Source organism: Camellia sinensis, chromosome 8 (genome assembly GCF_055761805.1).
Source record: "Camellia sinensis isolate YWXY chromosome 8, ASM5576180v1, whole genome shotgun sequence".
Lineage (NCBI taxonomy): Eukaryota > Viridiplantae > Streptophyta > Magnoliopsida > Ericales > Theaceae > Camellia > Camellia sinensis.
The window spans coordinates 174383493-174404596 of NC_138968.1; the positions used below are offsets into that span (position 1 = coordinate 174383493).

Consider the following 21104-nt stretch of genomic DNA (forward strand, 5'->3'; position numbering starts at 1 on the left):
TAGACGCCCATACTCCCGAACCATGGATCCTCAAACTCTGGTCTTGAGTCCATGTCTCAACTTCCTCTCAAATTCGAGACAACGACGTTCTTCTGACACCACAAGCTCAGGTGCAAACCTGGATAAACTAGTAAATGTGGCCTCAAACTCAGCCACTGATGAACTCAGCTGCTTAAGCTGGCAGAACTGATCTCTCAACTTCTCCCTGACAGCGGGAGACAGAAACTTCTCCTGGAAAGCATCTACAAAGGCCTCTCATGTGCCACCAACAAGACCCCTTATGAACTTCCACCACTGGCCCGCGTCTCCCTTCAACTGGAAGAACGCCAAGGTCACCTTCAAAGCTCCGTCTTCGATGCCAAGCATCTCAAACGTCTTCGTCATCTGTTTCAGCTACTCATCATCCTTAAGTGGCTCTTTCAGATCCCCTAGAAACTCGTTCGGGTTAGATCGAAAAAACTCCCTTTTCAGAAAAGAAGGCCCTGCTTCAACAACATGGGCCTGGGCTTGATTCTCAGCCCTGAGAATGCCCAAAGATTCCCTTAACGCTCCTTCCATCTCGCGGGCTAAGGCACCCATGGCCTGCTGACCTACAGGCTCGGCTACATTGGCCTGACCAACACCCTCCTGCTACGCCGGAATCTCATCTGGTGTAGGCACCTCCTACCTCCTAGGCCTACCTCGCCTACACCACGTTCTCGTCCTGACATCCTAATAAAGGTAACGAAGATCATTAGCACATTTAATTCATAAATGTGCCGAAGCTATTCACTCGCGTCCTAATATAATGGACAACAGTAATTCATTCCACGTAAGCACATAATCACATAAGCACTTACGAATTTCATTTCCGGATAATGACAGTCCCGAGGCGTTACTAGAGTTCCAGTTAGAAACAGCATTGATCTAGTGCTTTTCCAACAGGACTCCCAGAAACCCAAGGATCTAATCAACATCCTAGAAACTAAATCCCATACCGATATAGTCACATAAACATGTTATCAAATAAACATATAACATCATGCATAAGTCTTTAACAAGCAAGACAAACCCATTGTGGCACTAACCACTTCCCGCGTACCCAAGGTATTCAAACCCGGTACGCTCTGATACCAAGTTGTAACGCCCTCAAAATAATACATAAAACCCAACAATCTTGACATGCATAGACATAAGAGAAATAAACATCTTTCCATTTATTAGAGTATTCATTACAAAAGTATTACATGTTGACAACAAAAGTAAATGCCCTCCGGGCTTACAACTTTCCAAGCCAACACTTGGTTACAAGAAGAGAGTACTAACTCAAATATATATTAAGCCCTTGGCTTGAATTTACATGTAATACATTAAAAGATAACAAACCAACAAAAAAAGTCTTCAACTCCCAGAACCTCCCAAGCTATGTCCTTGGAGGTGGCACATCACCTGGACCTGAAAATGATGTCCCATATAGGGTGAGCCACAGCCTAGTAGAGATATACTAAACCAAATATAAGCAATGACTAAAATAATAGCATTTGATAGATGGTTAACACTTATAAACCAATTACATCACAATACAGTTCCATGACAATTATGTCCATGTTACATTTCCCTTTCATTTACTTATCCAGTCCTCAATTCATGAGGTGGCTCAGAACCTGGCCAACAATTTAATGAGACTACGACTCATTTTAAAGCACTTCCTTTTTAAATGAGATAACAACTCATATCAAAACACTTCCATATTTCACAATAGATACACATATTTGTTGTATCAATGACATATTAAAAAACTTCCATACTTCACAATAGATACACATATTTACTGTATCAATGGAGTACATCCCCTATCTCCTCCCAAATAATATCCGGTTTAGGAGTCCATCCCCTATCTCCTCCCAAACCGTGGAGTGCATCCCCTATCTCCTCCCACACAATACACATATTCGAAGTATATAAACAATTATCATATATAAGAATAATTCAATACACATATTTGATGTATTATTCCAAGCATCATATTCCACGACATATTCAATGTGATCAGTTTCAATTTTCCCTAATCAACATACAGTGTCTGCAACAATCAAGACTATCCTCCACTGATAGCTCAAAGCAGTTATTTCTAAATCGGAAATAAATGCATTAAGCAAATATAATATCAAAATTTACGTAGGTGAGGGACAAATTAATCCAACTACACCATTCAATCTCATAACTTCCCGATTTCACAATTTCCAATTCAATTTCATATTTCCCCAAATTAATTATACCAATTAATTTATCACATAACTAGGGCTTTTTTCCCTAATCCACAATATCAACCCTACGGTTCATTTTCATCAATAACAGAACAATAATTCCCTTTCTCAATGTCTTACCTACATATGGGTTTTATTATTTGAAAACCCCTCTTTCATAAATTACACAACAACCCTAACTTTTCCCAAAATTACCCAACATCACCAACTAATCAAAATGACCAAAATTAAAGACAAAACTCATAAGATGGAGTAGGGTATCCTTACCTCGAAATTAGAAGCCCAAAGGAGTAGATGAGAAAAGACCAAAGTGCTCCAAATCCACTATTGTTCAGATTGAAACAAAGCCCTTGCGACCCTCTACCTTTCTTACAAAGAACTTAGGGTAGAAACACACTAAACATAGATGAAACCCTAGAGAGAAGTTAAGTGTAGAGAGAGAGAGAGAGAGAGAGAGAGAGAGAGAGCTGAATCTAGGGTTTTGAAATCAAAAGAGATGAAAAAGTGAAGTGTTTATCCGCTATTGTCTACTGATATAACACAGGCTCGCTCGAGCGAAGGATTGGTCGCTCGAGTGACCAGACACAAAGAACCCTCCCTCGAGCGAAGGAAGTCTCGCTCGAGCCAACAATTCAAAGCTTCAGGTCTGCAACCCAGAAGCACGCTCGAGTGATATAATGCTCGCTCGAGCAAAAAAACCCAAAACATAGACCTCGCTCGCTCGAGCGAAGGAAAGCTCGCTTGAGTGAAGAATTGCAACCCTCAGGTCCAGAACCAGACGCAGACGCAAGCTCAAGCGAAGGACTTCTCGCTCTAGCCACCAGATACAAAACTTTACTCTCGCTCGAGCAAAGGAACCCTGGCTCGAGCGAAGGATCTATAACACAGAGCTCGCTCGAGCGACAAAAGGCTCGCTCGAGCGAAGGACCAAAATTCTGGGCAGCAACCATCTGCTCCCAATCACACCCAACCTGTAACAATCGTGCCCAAAACATCCTATAACTCAAATACAAGTATTGAAGGAATGAAACAAGATATAAACCACAACTGACATCCACGGAACCAAGTCCGGATACAACAACCAAAGGAGGAAGAACCGGGATTGCTATAAATTATGTCTGTCCAAGAAATTTCATTATCACCAAAAAGGAACACATCACATGCAAAAAAAAATTCTTATGGAAACAACTTTGATAATTTCATTTCATCGAGCTTTAGCTATAGGATTTTTGCTTCTTGAACTGGGTTGATCATGTTTTTGGAAATGTCAATTCTTTTGACATTGTTTAATTTCAGATTAGTATGAAAATTTCTTCTTGTATTCTTGGATCAATTTTTCATCACTACCAGGAAAATGATACAGGTCTAAAGATGCCATGCTAATTACTTAAAATGACAATTAGTATCCTCAAAGAGATTCTTACCTCTACACTAATTTATAAGTTACATTTTATTAACCCACCTATTAACAGTACCCTCATTTTTAATTGGTTACAAGAGTGGAACTAGTACTTCGAATGAGTGGCACAAGATTCTTCTTCTTACACTTCTTCTTCACTCCTTTTTTTTTTTGTTTTTTTTGGGCGGTCATAGTCTTGTACAATTCAACAACTCTCCTTGTTTATTTTCTATTGTTCAACCATATAGTACTTAAATATCAGGAAATAATCTATAAAATTATATAATGATACACGATTAATCTAACATCATCTATACACTTCTTCCCTTACTCTCAGCCTCCACGAAAACAAACAATGCTAATTTTATTGATTCATGATGCCCATATTTTTGTGCAAATTAATTACTTGATGAAAGCTCCAAACATAGCTACAATAAATGCGACTAGAACTGTTCTGCTTGCTTTAGCAATAGACAGTGCACCAGAGAACTTGACTCTCTGCTTAAGCTCTAAACATAGCTCAAGAAATGCCCAACTGCTTAAAGCGCCAGCTCTATTCCAAATACACGACCAACATTTGAAGATTCAGTTGGCTCCTTTGGTTTTAGAAGATTTCATTGAAGGTAGCAGTCAGAGAAAATGAAAAAGATGGCATGTGCACATCGCTTACAGCTTGTATCAATCAAATTTGAAAAGATCATGGATTGAACGGAGGCAAGTCACATTGTAATATAACAGGAAATGGCAACAACCAAGGAGAGAATGCCATTTGTGATATAGTAGTAAACTAAACTAATAAGAGAATGCCTGTATTAGTCTCTCTCTCTCTCTCTTTCTCTCTCTCTCTTTGGAATTGTTAGTATTCTTTTTTCAGCAGTTAAATCTTTCTATTCTCTGTTTTGCCTTAGTTTCTTCTTTAAGAAATCTCAATTTTTTTCATCTTTTTTTTTCTTTCACGATAACAAATTTATCTACCTGCAACTCACAATTGACGATCAATGGGCTCAACAAAGATGGCAAACCATGAAATCCTACATTGCCAATCAAAATAAGCATTCTGCTAATTACTCGAAATTTGTGAGTAAAGCAATCAAAAACACTCAACAGTAGGTTATTCCTTTTATTTGATAAGAAACCATGAAAGTAAAGACAAACATTTATTCTTCTTGTCAGTAAAAAAACATCAATAAACTTTGAGAAACAAGTTTGAGAAAATTTAACTTTTCTTGGGAGTGTGGATTTCATTACTCTAAATAAATGGTTATTCATGTTTACTATCAAATGTAAGTACATGTCATGTGTGAATTAATATTAATTAATTTTTGTTTTCTTTTATCGCTATATGCATCACTACAACATGAAAAGTTACAGATACAAAAATCAGTGAAAGACAACTGATATAATATTTTCACGTTTTTTGTAGTGTAATTTAATTTCATTAATTCACCTGAAATGTCACCGAACTTAATATTTGGATAACACGTGTTAAATTCTATGACAATATGTGAGACATTTTCACATATATGCCTCGTGAAGTTTGCACATTGAATAGTTCTATTAGTTTATTCATATGAGATTAGGAATACCAAGTGAATTAATTCATAATACCAACAATCTTTTACTCTTTTTTGTATACTATATCACGAAAATTTTGACATATAATGCATAGGCTCACATGTCATGTAAAATTTAACGATAAATAAAAATTAGGTGTGATGTTTTGTTTCTTTAATCCACCAATGACTGATGTTTATATAGACATGCAAATACAACACTTGGATATTTTCAGACATTATTAGAGATAGACAGAACTTGTAATGGCTATCCAAAAAAAAAAAAGAAAAAAACTATTTGAAAGTAGCTAGGTGTATATAATTGAAGAGAAATCTTATTGAAAACTAACAAATAAATCTTTATCAGGCAGCTAGTTAGACATTTTGTCAAGCAGATAGTGTGCATAATTTGTCTATTGTACTAACAAACACCAATAAAAATAGAACCATACAAATCAGGTATCCATATCTCCACAGAAGACAAACAAGTAACAAGCCAGAAAGATTATATGCCAGATTGTAGCAAGATAAAAACTATCACAGAACAAAGAGTATTTATATCTCATTGTTTACCTATCTTCATCCCTGCAAGACAACGAAGACAGTGATTTAGTTCAAATTGACACAGCCATAGCCACAGTAGAAGGTAGCTCTCCTGTTATTCTACTGCTAAGGACACCGAACAAAGACATCTACCTCTTCATAAACAGAGTTGCAACACCATATAGCCGACCAACGTTGGGCACATGTGAACTTGTGGTTGGCTACTCCAGCGGTTATGGCTTATGGTGCATCTCCTGGGACACATGAATAGACCATAAGCAAACACATGATCTGCCTAGTTCAATAGAGATAGAGATATGGGTAAGAGGTGAGATTGCCATTATCTATTAGGATGAAGGGCAAAAACAAAGAATTTGATGAGTTAGATTCAACGTGCTTGCTTTCGTTATTTTATTTACAGGTTATAGATTTAAAGTGTGCATCATAAATTTGTCCCTATTTATGACGAAAATGATGTAACACTTAATAAATTCGAGAATGGAGGCCCTCAACGGTGATGTAGATGCATAAGCAAGAAAGCTACCACAGACGAGCAGTACATGATCACAGAAAAAGAAAGAAAGGTTAGAGAAGATAATGAAGATGGGTAATGGGTGGGGGGGTTAGATTACATATAAATATAATACATTACATACCCTGCTAAGTTGCAGTCATGGGGTCGCCAAGTGTAAGTGATATAGTTTCGATCAGGGCATCTATTTTTCTCGCAGTTGAACTCTCTCTCTATAAATGGACATGTGGTGGAGTCGTAGACCGGGTACGATGATGGGTCGGACACGGGTACCCACTTTCCTTGGAAGAAGTCGCATCCTCCAACATGGGTTTGTTGGAGGACAAGATTCAGTAGCGCAAACAAAATACAACCAACCTACAAACCCATCTAGAGAGAGAGAGAGAGAGAGAGAGAGAGAGAGAGAAAAGAGAGGTTTTGGAAGAGCAGTGTATGAGAGGAGAAACCCCCCTCTCTCTCTCTCATTCGTATCATGATCCTCTAGAGTCTGTTCTTGAAGTGATCCCTCAAGTAGGGTGATCCAATGGCTCAAAATGAAACTAACCAAAAAGATGTCGTTTTGGTTAGTAATTTAAAAAAAAATTGTTTTAATTCAAAATTCCTTCTTGCAGATCTGATATGAAGCAAAACGATGAAGAGAGAGAGAGAGAGAGAGAGAGAGAGAGAGAGAGAGAGAGAAAGAACCTTTTCTTTAAGCCGCCTCATGATCTCCAACCCCAGCAACATCTCCAATCCCACGACCCCTCCCAACCCCTCTTTATCCCCCTAACTTGTTCTTGCAATACCATCAACACCACCACAAGTTTTTCCTATGCAAATCTCACTTACACAATCAAGAAAGGTAACACTTTCTACTTAGTCTCCACAAACAATTTTCAAAACCTCACAACCTACCAATCTGTCCAAATTGTCAACCCAAATCTAATCCCAACCAACCTTGCAATCGGTGTCACCGCAATTTCCCTGGTGTTTTGCAAGTGCCCAAACACAACCCAATTGTAAAACAGAGCCAATTTTCTCATCAGTTATGTTTTCCAGCCCTCTGATAACCTCACTTCCATTGCTTTAATGTTTGGCTCAACAACACAATCAATAATTGATGTCAATGGTAATCATCAGATTCAATCCTTTGAAACTATCTTTGTACCTGTTTCAAAACTTCCTAATTTGACATAACTTAGTGGTGTTTTTGTTAATTCAACCTCTGGGGAGAATGGGAAAAAAGGGGTTTTGGTTGGATTGGGAATTGGGTTGGGGGTTTGTGGGATTTTGCTGGTTTTGGTTTGTGGGTTGTTTGGTTATAGATAAAATAAATGGAAGAAGAGGAAATGGATGGTGGAGAGAGGTGGAGAGGGAGAGAAAATGGTTAGGGGAGGAAAGGCTTTGGATGTGAAATTTGTGGCTGATATGTCAGATTGTTTGGATAAGTATAAAGTGTTTGGGATTGAAGAACTGAGACAAGCAACTGATGGGTTTGATGAGAGGTGGGTGATTCAAGGGTCTGTGTATAAAGGTTGTATTGATGTAGTGATCTATGCTATCAAGAAGATGAAGTGGAATGCTTGTGAAGAACTCAAGATCTTGCAGAAGGTAAACATCAAAAAAAAATTCATCTTTGCCCCTTGTGTTGAATTTTCTTGATGTCTTTTTCACCTGATTTTTTTGATAAATTGATATCCGACCGACCACTGGACGGCGGCAACGACTGGACGACACTCCCGCCTCTTTTCTCTCTTTCTTTCTCGCACTCCTGCCTTCTGATACACAGCTCTGCTATACTTGGAGGGAATAATTTACATTTTGAATTAAAGCAAATTTTTTTTTTTTTTGGAAATTACTTACCAAAACGACGTTGTTTTGGTTAGTTTCATTTTGAGCCGTTGGATCACTCCACTTCTAGGATCACTTCAGGAAACAAACTCTAGAGGGTCCTGACACCTCTCACTCTGACTGTATGTTTTCAATATGTGTGTATACATCTATATATTATATAAACCCACAAACCTTGTGGGAGTTCCAATATCTCAATCTTAATTTTCTAATTTTTTGATTTAAAAAAAAAAGCCTCAGCATTTATTAATTTCTCTCAACCTACAAGTCTTTTTGACTTCTCACATACCTACTGCTGCACCCTTTTCAATTTCTCTCATAGATGAGATTGTTAAATTATTTCTATAAAAAAAATCTAAAAAAAAATAATTTGTATATAAAAAAATAACAGGTTGCAATTGTAGGAAAAAAAGAGAAAAAAATTACACTGTGCATTTCATTAATAATGCTAAAAAAAGTGCTTTGTATTTATGTAAAGACTTAACACGTGTCCACTCTCAAATTATCAAGTGAATATACGCTACAAGAATTAACACTTTTGGCAACAAAAAAATTGGTCGCTAAAAGTCTATTTTTGGTCGGTAAAAGTTATCTGCGACCAATTTTTTGGTCGCTACTTTGGTTGCCAATTGAGGGTCGGCAAAAGTAATTCGCGATCAAAATTTTGGTTGGTCGGCAAAAGTTGAATTTGATGACTAAATTTTTGGTCGCTAAATATGTAATTACCGCGAATAATTCATTTTGTCGCTAAAACACTTTGGTCGCGAAAAGTGATATTTTCCCGACCAAATATCTTAGTCGCCAATTGACACATTTCGCGACCAAAAAGTTTGGTCGCCAATTATCACATTCAACGACCAAAAAGTTTGGTCGCCAATTGTGACATTCCACGACCAAAAAATTTGGTCGCCATTTGTTACTTTTCGCGACCAAAACTTTTGGTCGGCAAAAGTGAGTTTCCACGACAAAGAGCTGTTTTGGTCTGCAATAGATGTATTTTTTGCGACCAAAACTCTTGGTCGGCAATTGTCATTTTTTGCAAAAAAAAATTATTTTGGATGTCGCAACTAATAAATTGGTCGCCAAAGCAGGAAAACGATACACCTGTAATTCCTAATAATTCATTCAATCCATAATAAACCTATAATTTTAAAGCATCATTCAAATTAACTGAATCATTAACATTCGACACAATACATAATTCATTAACATTCAACACAATACAACTTTTCTAAGTTTTCATTCACAAGTCACATCCATCTAGCATAACAATTTGAAACATAACTATTTGTTATCCATGCGCAGCTATCAACAAATAAAACTACTAATGTTTGTTATCCATAAACATCCATCCAAAAATATTTAATCCTCCAAAAAATGCTCATACTGCCAAGTAGTCTTGTACAATTTAGCTTCGTGAACTTGTTAAGAAATATGTTGGGGAGGGTGCTCGTCTGGTTCGTGAACTTTTGATCCACTTTTCCCAACTTGTGATCCACTTTTCAATGATGGCCCCATCGATATTGTTTTAGCCACTTCAAATGTTTCTGGGAACAAAGAAAAATTATGTCACTATCAAACAGCACTACCGAACAAAGATAATAAAACCTCAACAAACTTCACTACAACATACCTTGAAAAGCCCCAAAGTGCTTCAGTCCTTGAATATTTTTTTTAAAGACCCGGACACTCGTTGGACACTTGGAGAACACACATGTCTATCGCTTAAACACATGATTAGACACAGGTAAAACTATTTATACGTTTGAACAAAACAACTTAAGATACAATAACAAAACAAAAACTATATAAATTTATATATTGCATTTTTTATTATCTTTGAATAATATATTCATATATATATATATATATATATATAACACATAATAAATATATAAAATTATATATTTCATACGTGTCCCTCACGTGTCGTGTCCTGCATTTTTTGAAAATTAGCATATCGGCGGCATGTCCGTGTCGTATAGTGTGTCTGTGTCCATGCTTCTTGGGTTGAGACTTAAGAGTCTTTGAGATGGATTCGGCCGAGGTTCTCAAAGTAACTCAGCAACTGCACTTGATGAAACCCAATTAAATATTTGCAATAACATTGCAGAGCTCGTGCATAAAGAACGGCAGTGTCAACTGGTGTTGGTTTGGAGAGAAGCTAACAGATGCGCAGATCTATTGGCCAAGGAAGCTATTTCCTCATCTATCAATCAGGTCGCAAATACTGAGATAACAGCCCCCCTTTTAGTTGTTTTTGTTTCCCTTTTTTTTTTGGCTCCGGCCATCCAATGTCTAAAAAAATTTCTCAATCCTAAGTTGAACAGTTCTGATGTGACATATGCATTCAACAATCATCCCAAGAGGAGTTACACTTTTTCAAAGTCAAGTATGTGAAAAGATTATCCTTAACTATAAAATAGATGCAGACAAGCTCAAACGTATGAAGTTTCGATTCATAGTAAATCGAGGGTGAGGTTTTTTTTTCCTAAAGGGAGAGAATGATGTAAAACAAGAGTTTCAAAATTTTTATATTTTTATTATTTCGGAATTTAATTTTGATTAGGATTATTCTCTTAGATTTCCTAATTTGTAATAATTTAAAGTTCCCTAGTTTATTTTAGAATTACTTATTCTACATGTATTAGGTTTAGGTTATAATAAATACATGCGTAAAGACTACGACATGAGTAACTTATTCATTCAATCAATATTATTTTCAGATTCTTTTTTATTTTCCTTGTCGATTCAAGGTTGTTCTTGTGAATTTAATGAATCATGTCTACTAGAATGATATCTAGTCCTTATTTCATCACCTAGAACGATATGTAGTTCCTTCCTCCATTACTGCCATGTCAATATACTATACTAGAGCAGTCTAAAAAGAAGATTCACCTGTTTAGCTGTTGGACTCCTGCCCCAAGAAAGGTGGACCGCTTGTTGACCAATCATTGTTCGCTGCATCCTTTGGATTGCTTCTTCAGCAGATGCCCTGCACAAAGAAATATAAAGCAATATGATAAGACAATAAATAGGGAGGTAAAATAAGTGGGAGTACGTAAAGTTTATGCAATAAAGCAAAATATCATGGGAAAAATGGACAAGAGACCATAAAGTCACCAACTTAACTCAATTACCATATGGTCAAATTAAACAGAATATAAATCCATCCTCATCCTAGAGAGAGAGAGAGAGAGAGAGAGAGAGAGAGAGAGAGAGGAGATAAGTAAAGAGAAAAAAAAAATGTTTCGATGGGAGAGAACATAAATCAAGACATCTTTCATATTTTCAACTTATCGTTTTAAATTTTTCCAACAATTCAAATAGAAATTCCACAAGCCTGACGAACCTAGCTGTAAACTGCACAAAACCACATCCTCTTGATGTGGGGATCTTCACAAAGATAATTTCCCCAAACTGCAAAAATATTTGCCTCAGTTCCTCTTTTGTGACATTGGGGTCCAGGTTTCCAATAAAAACCTGCAAAATAAAAACACATTAGATAAAAAAAAAATGGAACTTATGAAGCATAATTAACTCAAAGTGTTGGACTTACTGTATTGTTATTAATATCATTCTCCACTGGAATTGTCTGCACTGCCGGCGTGTAAGCTGGAGGTGGATATAAAGCTACTAAAAAATGTAAGATTAGTGCACATTCGTCTTGATAAATCAAAGTACTAAAGAATCAACTAAAGAGTGAGAATTATGCATCTGGAAGTCCAGCTTTTTTCTTATACAAGGAATAATAATATGTAGTAAATATGTGTATATATGTATTAATACATCCAAAATATATTTGCTTTTCAAAAAAAAAATTATCCAATACATATGGAAAAAGGAAAGAAAGTTATACCAGTGCTCTCAAATTGTCGATTCTCTATTGATAGATCAAGTCATTGACCAACAGCCAAAAATCCACTAACAATTAAACCCCCTCTTTTTATCAGGATGGATCAGGATGGAGTGAAGCCGTTGTTTTTTCCCTCATATCGATTTTGCAAAAATTGCGAGTCGAATCGTGAACCGAATCACGAATCGTAAGATTTTGATTACAAAACACTATTTTATCAATCATAAATCAATACATCACAAATGTGAGTATTTAATTTAATAATGATTGGATCCTCCATAAAAAATAAATAACCACAAGTCAAATGAAACGTGCGTCCATGATGTGTCTCTAATATATCCAATGAGGAAAATAATAATAACAAATTGAAACATGCAGCGTGTTTGACATGTGTCGCAGCATGTCCGAAGCACATAGGTGTGCAGCAAGTGTCAGACATGATTATGGTGACTAATTTGAAGTGTCCGTGCTTCATAGATTGAAAATATCTTAGTGAAATACTTGTGTTTCCCCCACCCCCAAGGGATAACCCCCCACAATTTTGATTATAGGCAAGTAGAGATATCTTTCTAAGGTCATAGATAAATGCATACCTCCAGTGCTCCAGTTGATTCTGTGTCATTCTTCCCTCGGTCTCGAGCAAGATCATACAGGTATACTCCGACACAATACCATATTTTACGCTCATTCTTGCTATCTGCAAATCAAAGGCTAATAGCTTAAGCAATTGACCTTGTATTTAAGAACACAAACCTAGTGGGACACAAGGAGACTTCCAGTGCATTAAATAACAAGTAGCATGAGGTAGGACTAGACATGGATCAATAGGTGATCATAATCCTACATATAATCATTTCATTACTCAACACCGCCACTTGAATGACCGGAAAAGAACTAGGTAGGCATTTCATAAAAAAGTCTATAACAACGCTCTGTATTTTGTGATTACAAAAAGAATTGGTATAACATCAAATAGCGAACCTTCTCCTCAAGCTCTTTATTCTCTGAGAACCATGCCTGGGCTGTGAGCAAATCGATCTTTTGCTTTGCAAGAACCTGTCACATAGAGCAACACCCATTAGCACATAAATGATGCAACAACATATATGTCCACATGTTTTGTGATTTAGCACTGAATGGGTTTTCACCTAAGAATAACAGCTACAAAAAGAGCCCAATAGAACAATATAGCAGAGTAGACAAGACAGAAGTGGACAGCTCTAGGAACTAGCCAGTTCCAACACCCAACCTAACTAATAGTATTAATGAACCCAAAAAGCTAAACAGTAACTTAATTGGCAAAAACACTTGGAGCAGGCAAATGATAAGATGGAATAGACCTGCTAATATGTCCAACGTCCCTGCTGCAATATGATGAGAGATTATTCCTCCCAGATTGGTGAACTAATCAATTAGATTGAATGGGATATGTAACTAAACCATTACCAAATCAAATATACAAGTGAAATCCAACAAATGAAGGCTCCAAAATTGATCAACATGATTAGGTTAGCCCATAATCAAAAGCAGGTATTATAACTTATTGTACTGGGACATAAAAATAAAGCCACAGCCACCAAGCTATATACTAATTTCTACAGTATCTAGTTTACCAGAAACGAGTTATCAATTATATTGAGGTTCGAAACAAAAATAACACAATAAAATAAACTACAACACAAATGAAGATTGGATAACACAAAAATAATAATCTCATTAGTCAGAACCTTACCTTGTATGTCTTTTGCCTTTTGTACCTTCAGATCTACAACAAAATTGCTCATATCTGCAAGAATCCCTCTAGCTTTGAGAGTCTCAGGAAAATATCCCTTGTATCTGCCTGATACAATCAACGGGCTCTCAGACAAAAGGTCTGGAATACGAGAAGGATACACCTATCATGAGGATTGTGGGAATTCCTTGTTAAATCTTATGGAGGTGAATCAAAATGGCAAGGCAAATTTTATAGAGCTAGATATGATCGACGAGAAAAACATTAACTAAGTAAAAATCTCTTAATGGTTCAGCACATAAAAGGTAAAGAATAGACCAGCATGACAGAACAACAAAATAAATGGAAAAGAAACTCTGAAGTTACTAACAAATTGCATGTAGAGCAAAAATAGTGTCGTGAAAATGAAAGGGTGTGTATAATACACTTTTAAGTTGCATTTTTATCCACCTTTACATTTTACAATGTCCCAAAACAGTTGTCCATTTGAACAGTCATGGTACTTTAATTACTTATCCAAAAAAAGGGGGGTCAAGGTACATAATCTTATGTTTTTATAAAATTATCCCTTTAAGATGAGTGTGAATGGATCTACTAGTATGTAATATAGGGATAGTTTAGAAAATTAATGCTTTACAATTTGAGTGATGCATTAAATTGTTGTCTCCTTAAAAACTTGGACTTCTATAGTGGAAAACAAATATGGGATGGAGAGAATAATTCTTAACCCAATGGAGATGAGTGCACAAATAGGATGAGGCAACTGAAATGTGTATTATATTATGACTTACAAGTGACTACTTCGTTGAAAATCTAACAAGAGGTTGCAATTATGTTTTGATATGTTGAAAAGAAATGCAGAGGAAGAAAACAACTCAGGACAACCATACCTCAAGTTCATCAACATTTTCCATGGCGTCAAAGGTTATATTTGCAAGAGTGGTGGATAAAGCTCTACCAAAAAATGCTTTCATGCGAGCCTCAATTGGATCTGACCAAACAACAAGATTGGTTAGAAAAGCATTAGATTTAACATAACATCTATAAACTTTCAATAGTAAATAATGAACAAGATAACTATTGTTACTATTATAAGTCATAACTGTCAAAGACACAAAAGAACAACCTTAGTATCACAGCCTTGGAATTTGGGAGGCCATCCCTCACCAGAAGGCTCTACAAGGCACTTGAAGGCTCTAGAGGTTAATGGAACTTTCTAGAGTCCCCTAGAGTCTTGCAGACAAATATAAAGACTTGTACTTAATTCTAAACATATAGATAGTATTCATGTACATTCTAGAATAGTCTATTAGAGAAGGTGGGAGTAGTATCTACAATACTCTTAATCCTTTGGGTTCTGGGATATTCTTTGTAAACCTATAGAAGGGGAGGGCCTCATTTGCCCAACCCATCCAAGGAAATCCAAAAGTAATACAAGATCTCTTGCATTCACTTAATCGAGTAAACTGATCCAGTTGGTCCTTATATGATTGCAAATTTTAACATTGCAAAAGTCCAAACTTTTGAATTTACAAAGGTCTAGTTCATGCCCATGCATTATAATCAATAATTTTACATCAGCAATTCAATTACCATGTTTCCATGGACTGCTCACAAGGCCAACAAACAGGCGGTGTTCCTTGCATACACTTGGAAAATAGAAATTGTTTGGACCTAACTTAATATGTCCCTGGACATGTCTAAGAAAATTTGAACCTCCTACAGGAATGCAGTATCATCTTATCAAAACCAATAGTATTACTCTCATTAAAAAATTACCTAAGCACTGGCACAATAACCAGGCTACCCAGCAAAACAAACACCTAATTAGACCTTTTCAATAACCAGGCTACCCTCTTGAAAGCCAGCAAAACAAGCACCTCATTGGACCTTTTCCAAGGAATCCTTCAACCAGAATAACAGTTTAAGTGTTGATTGAAAATCACATTCACATGGTTTGTAGTTCATCAAAAACCACCTTGCTCAGCTAGTGGAAAGTTGACTGATATGTATCTCGGGGTCGGATACATCAAATCTCTAAATAAAGGATACGTGGACTTGGCTAAAATTTATCCAAAAATTAGATATGGGTATGTGGATACAACAAAAGTATTAAAAACGTTAACAAGTGTCTCTTCCTATTATGATTTTTTTTTTCTCCTTCTTCATCCTGTATTTTTTTGGGTGCTGAATCTGATTTCTTTTGTTATATTACTGCGGAATTTTGGTTTGGACTATGTGAAACTGGTTGGATTAGAGTTTGGTAATATGAAGAACTCCCAAAGCAAACCCACTATATATTTTCGTTATAGAATTATTGAGGCCCAAACACAGTGATAAAGTGTGGGCAGGCCCATTATGTTTCTTATCTAAAATAAAATCAAATACTTTGGGCCTAATGATCTTTGCCATCTGCCCCATGTGACTGCAGCAGCCTACTAAATGGATTGATTAAAAAAAAAAAAAGAAGCAACAATGGCTTCTTCTTCAATCAATGATGCCTTTTTGCACCTGAGAAACTCCTTCCTCTCTCTCTCTCGACAAAAACTCCTTGCCTCTCTCTCTCTCAATTGACAATGGCTTCACTTCTTCAATGTTGCTTCGATCAAAGTTGATTGGAGTCTATTGTGCCCCGATCTATTTTTTCTTTTTTTCCCTTAATCCAAAAATCCACTAACAATTAAACCCCCTCTTTTTACCTGGTCCAACAGCCAAAAATCCACTCCATACATTTCCCCAAAAGTTTAACAATTAAACCCCCTCTTTTTATCAATCAATCAGCAGGCGCAGGTGCACGTGCTGAGTCACATTGCATAGAAGAGCTTTAAATATATTAACATAGCCCCTAACAATTAAACCCCCTCTTTTTATCTACCAAAAAGCCCCTACAATACACATGAGAATAAAAGTTCAGTACTTTAGGCAAACAGACAGTACATCCGCAGAGAATTATGAAACTCCAAATGGTATGCAGATATTGAAATAAAATAAAAAAGAGAGTCACACCCATTCGTAATCATGAACCATTATACTGTACCCTTTCAACACATCTAGAACCAAGGCATAAACTTCTTTCAAAAAATTTCATTAGTATGTATGCATTATACAATTCCAGGAACCATATAGGTGTTTTCAAACCATCAATTGGTTTGGTGCATTAATACTTGAATTGTAATAGCTTGACAACTCAATCAAACCTCAATTTAGCATCGAATCCAATCAAAATTGATACGAATTTAATAAAACCCATATCTCCAACAACACTAATATTGATTTAATAAACATGTGAAGCCCTAAACGAATTGAAATCGTTGTGAAGTTCAAGAACAAGAGATCAAATTGTTCAGGTGGGAATTTATTACCTAGGTTAGAGGCCAAAAGGTTGAAAGAGAAGCAATTGATCATCTGTATCACGAAAAAGACGTCGAACTCGGTGAAAACAATTTCCTTCTGATCACGTAAAATCTATCAGATTAATATATATGAAGATTAATCATCTGTAGTCTTCCTTCTGATCACGTAGCTGATATATATATATATATGCAGTTTGTGACAAAATTGAAGGAGAGAGAGAATGATGCAGTTCAGTGAATCAATTTCCTCCAAACCATTGTTCGATCAAATATGAAATTGCTATCTCATTTCTCTCTAGAAGTACGAATTAGTTACCTGGCGAATCGATGTCGTCGTTTTCGATTGATCTTCGTTCATGGGAAGAAAATTGATGCCGATGGAGAGAAAGGAAAGAGAGAGAGACATCCAATCTGGGTTCTTTCTCAACAAAGGAAATTGATTACTAGATCTAGGAGAAACTTATTACATATCACCATATTAAACCAAATTACCCCAATCTGGGTTCGATTGATGCATCAACAGTGTGAAGTAGAAAATTATTGGCGATGGCGATTTGTAGCGGTGGCGATGTGCGACCGACGTGAGCAATGGTGGTGAGGGACTTCGGTGAGCTAGAGAGAGTGGGCACCGATTGAGAGAGAGAACACAGAAAGAGGGAGGGGCGGGCCAACATAGAGAGACACAGATTAGGGCTTTTTTTAGATAGAGACAAGGGAGATCAGGCTTTAATTTTTTTTTTTCTGAAATTCAATTCCCGCCCCACGTTTCAAATTTCTCCCCAAACTTTTGGCGACCAAATGATCAAATTAGTCACAAAAATAGGTTCTTTCGCCGATAAATTTTTTTAGTCGCCAAATCTCAATCAACGGCGACTAAAATATTAGTCGCTAAAAGTACTAATTTGGCGACTAATTTTTTTGGGTTGCTGAAAATAAGTTTTTCGCGACCAAATTTTTGGTCGCCAAAAGATATGTAACCTTCCGCGACCAAATTTGTAGTTGGTCAGCAAAAGTATACCACTTTCTGCAACCAACTCATTTTTTGGTCGCCAAAATATAACCTTCTGCGGCCAATAATATTTGGTCGCCAAAAATAATGATCATTCGCGACTAATTAATATTTGGTCGCTGAATGTCATTTTTTGCGACCAAAATTTTTTTAGTCGGCAAAAGTGGTCGGCAAATGTGTGAATTCTTGTAGTGATAAATGAAATCAAATAACTCAGTTTTAAAGGCTAACAAATATTAGAAGCCCGACCATTGAAACCTAATAACTATTGATTAATTGAATTTAGCAATTAAAAGGTCTCAAACCACATCTCTTTATCTTCTCAAATGTTTTCTTTTTTTGGTTCATACATTCAATTTTAATATTGATAGAGAATTGGACATGTGGAAGATTGCGAAACATTAAAATTATATATTTAGTTACATAATTGTTGTAATGAAAAATAAAGGTTGTCTTCCTATTCTATAGCGATTTATTTGGTTATACCTCTAATTAAAACATCAGGTGTGTTTAAATGTTTTTAAATCTGAAATTAAAACTATAGTAAATTTATGAGAGCATAATTGCTAATCACATTTTTTTTAGTTAATGTATGATATTATATTGACTACATTTTTCACATTTATTTTTTAAAGTATTTTTATAGAAGTAAAAAAAATGTCGTTAGGATAAATTTGTTCTTAATTTTGTTATAAATTTTGCCCATACATTATTTTTAAATTTTGAATAAAAACAAACATAAAATAATTGATTGAAGATATGCTGCATTTGTTATATTTCTTTTTCTCTGTGCCAAAAAAAAAAGAAAAAAGAGAAACATTAAAAAATTGCAATTCACATATATACAAATAAAAACAACCCATGCATAGCACGGATGATACACTAGTATATATATATATATATATATATATAGATATATATTATATAGATATGAATGTCATAAATCTCGGTTGTGTTCAGTTCATAAATTTAGGTAGAGATTTAGAGAGAAAAAAATAAAAGATGTGTGAAATATGGAGTAGTCTGCTACCTCAGATTTATTTATTCAGAATTATTTTTTGGGTGAGTGATTGTGTGGTGAAAATTAATTTGTGGTATGGGATCCAAGTGGGATCTATGTGAAGTATAGTGGATGGTGAGTAATACTAGGAACCCTAAATATTTTACCAATATTTTTACTCAATGTCTTACATAAGTGTGGGGCCTACATTGTATGGATCTCATACCTATGTAAAACATTTGATAGAAATGTTAATAAAGCATTTGGAATCGCTAACATTTTTCATAGTAAAAATTAATTCCTAGGTAATTTTTGAATTGATAAGAATAAATTTATAGTACTTCTTATGAAATATAATTGTAGTTCATTCACATCTTATCAATTTATGAACCAAACAGGTTATTAAAATTGAGTCATTCGGACCTCGATTGCAATTAATTTCCCTGCATATTTAAATTTTAATATGGAAAATACAAAAAAAAATAAGCATTCTTCATAATATTTGTTTTTTTATTTTTATTTTTAAATTTGATAATATTTATTGATATGTTGTTATCATTTCTTATAATCAATAAAATTAATTAATAATTTATTTTTAAAAATTACATAAACTCAAAAAATGTTCATGTATTTTTATCAAATATTAAGGGTATTATATATTTCTATCAAATTAGGGGTGTTTGCCTTTGTAATGTGATGATCCCCGAATTCAATTAAACTTACACTTCTCCCTGCACTAAGCTACACTTCTCACTGTTGTGTGCCAATATGACCCTACTGCATAATTTGTTTCGATAATTTAAATTGTTTATATTTTAAAATATATCAAGTGAAATTTACTTGTAAAAAATCAAATTAATCGGATATCGTTAAATCTTTTTATCCACTAATATTTGTATTCATTTTTATACTTTAAATCACAATTGTCATTTATTTTTTAGATATAAATGTAATTTGATGAAATAATTAACGATATCCGATTAATTTAACTTTTTATAAATATAATTTACTTAATATACTCTAATCAAAACAATTTCCAAAATAGATCCATATAACTTCACTGCAATAACTGTGAGGGACAACAAACACCCCATTTCCTTCTTTTCTTGACAAACCCACAACTATTATTGAAATGGATACAATTAATTTTTTTTTTTTGGACAAAAAGAAAAAAAAAACTTCATTCCATAATATTGCAAAAAGAATATAACATTACAAAAAGACCAATAATGAAAATCCCTAGCAGACACCTAGCAGCACAAACGATTAGAAGGCCAAAGGCCTATTTTGGGAAGTGGGTTACAAGCCACTTCCCAGCTTTTAACTTACTTCTCTCTCTCACAAAAAAAATAAAAAAAAAAAAAAACTAAAAAATAACTTTTAACCATCTTCCTAAAAATACTCTAAAGAGATAAAAAAAACTACTCAAACCTGCAAAACCATCACCTGCAAATATTAGGACAGAGAAATGAAATAAACTACTTAGACCGTAACTTTCCATCTTTGTGTTGCTTCGAAGAGAGTTGGATCGCTAAAACTATTCTCGATGATATGTTGTCTTCTCCTCTCTTTACCCATACTCAAACCGTAACACTCCGTCTTTGTGTAGCTCTGAAAAGAGTTGGATAGCTAAAACTATTCTCGATGATATGTTGCCTTCTCCTCTTTCTACCCTTACTTAAACCGTAACATTTCATCTTTGTGTGGCTCTGAAGAGAGTTGGATAGCTAAAATTATTCTCCATGATATGTTGCCTTCTCCTCTTTCTACGCACAAAGCTTTGTAACAACAAACTAATAACTTTAATTTAGCCCATAGCTTTGATAGGATGTCGTTTAAAATCGGCATCACTATCTGAAGTCTTTTTCCTAGTGGCCTTGGCTATTTTGTTCAGTCTTGACAAAGTTGTTTGGGACATTGATGTGATTTTCAATCTAGAAAGTGTCAATATTGGTGACTTGATTGGCGGCTAGAATATGAGTACCGAAGTCCATACTCGTAATCTGAAGATTGTCAAGCTTATTACTTGCATCATCCATCACCTCGTCCAC

The 21104-nt window shown here is 35.3% G+C and overlaps 1 protein-coding gene and 1 long non-coding RNA gene across 3 annotated transcripts; both read right to left on the reverse strand.

Annotated features, from left to right (window-relative positions):
• Nucleotides 1-9314: 9314 nt before the first annotated feature.
• Nucleotides 9315-13263, reverse strand: LOC145796753 (uncharacterized). Of its 2 annotated transcripts, XR_014337262.1 has the most exons (7): nt 12941-13263; nt 12553-12656; nt 11663-11736; nt 11456-11586; nt 10923-11098; nt 9737-10891; nt 9315-9650 (listed from the first exon to the last, which is right to left on the reverse strand). It is a non-coding gene; the product is annotated as an uncharacterized LOC145796753 (long non-coding RNA). The 2 variants fall into 2 exon arrangements; XR_014337261.1 differs by having other exon boundaries at nt 9315-10891; nt 12941-13254.
• A 300-nt stretch (nt 13264-13563) lies between these two features.
• On the reverse strand, nt 13564-17774 carry LOC145798308 (uncharacterized). Its single transcript, XM_082885822.1, has 4 exons — nt 17361-17774; nt 17054-17096; nt 14582-14682; nt 13564-13854 (listed from the first exon to the last, which is right to left on the reverse strand). The coding sequence occupies exons 1-4, from the start codon at nt 17448-17450 to the stop codon at nt 13564-13566; spliced, it is 525 nt and encodes a 174-aa protein (XP_082741948.1). The 5' UTR covers nt 17451-17774.
• Between the last annotated feature and the right edge of the window lie 3330 nt (nt 17775-21104).

Excerpts from the sequence above, each read along its gene's own strand:
- LOC145798308 (XM_082885822.1), bottom strand. The coding sequence starts at position 17,450 with ATGTCTCTCTCTCTTTCCTTTCTCTCCATCGGCATCAATTTTCTTCCC. Across the intron at positions 14,683-17,053 it reads CCTTTTGGCCTCTAACCTAG|ATCCAATTGAGGCTCGCATG; the intron begins GTAATAAATTCC and ends TTGTTTGGTCAG. Across the intron at positions 13,855-14,581 it reads AAAATGTTGATGAACTTGAG|GTGTATCCTTCTCGTATTCC; the intron begins GTATGGTTGTCC and ends TCCTCATGATAG.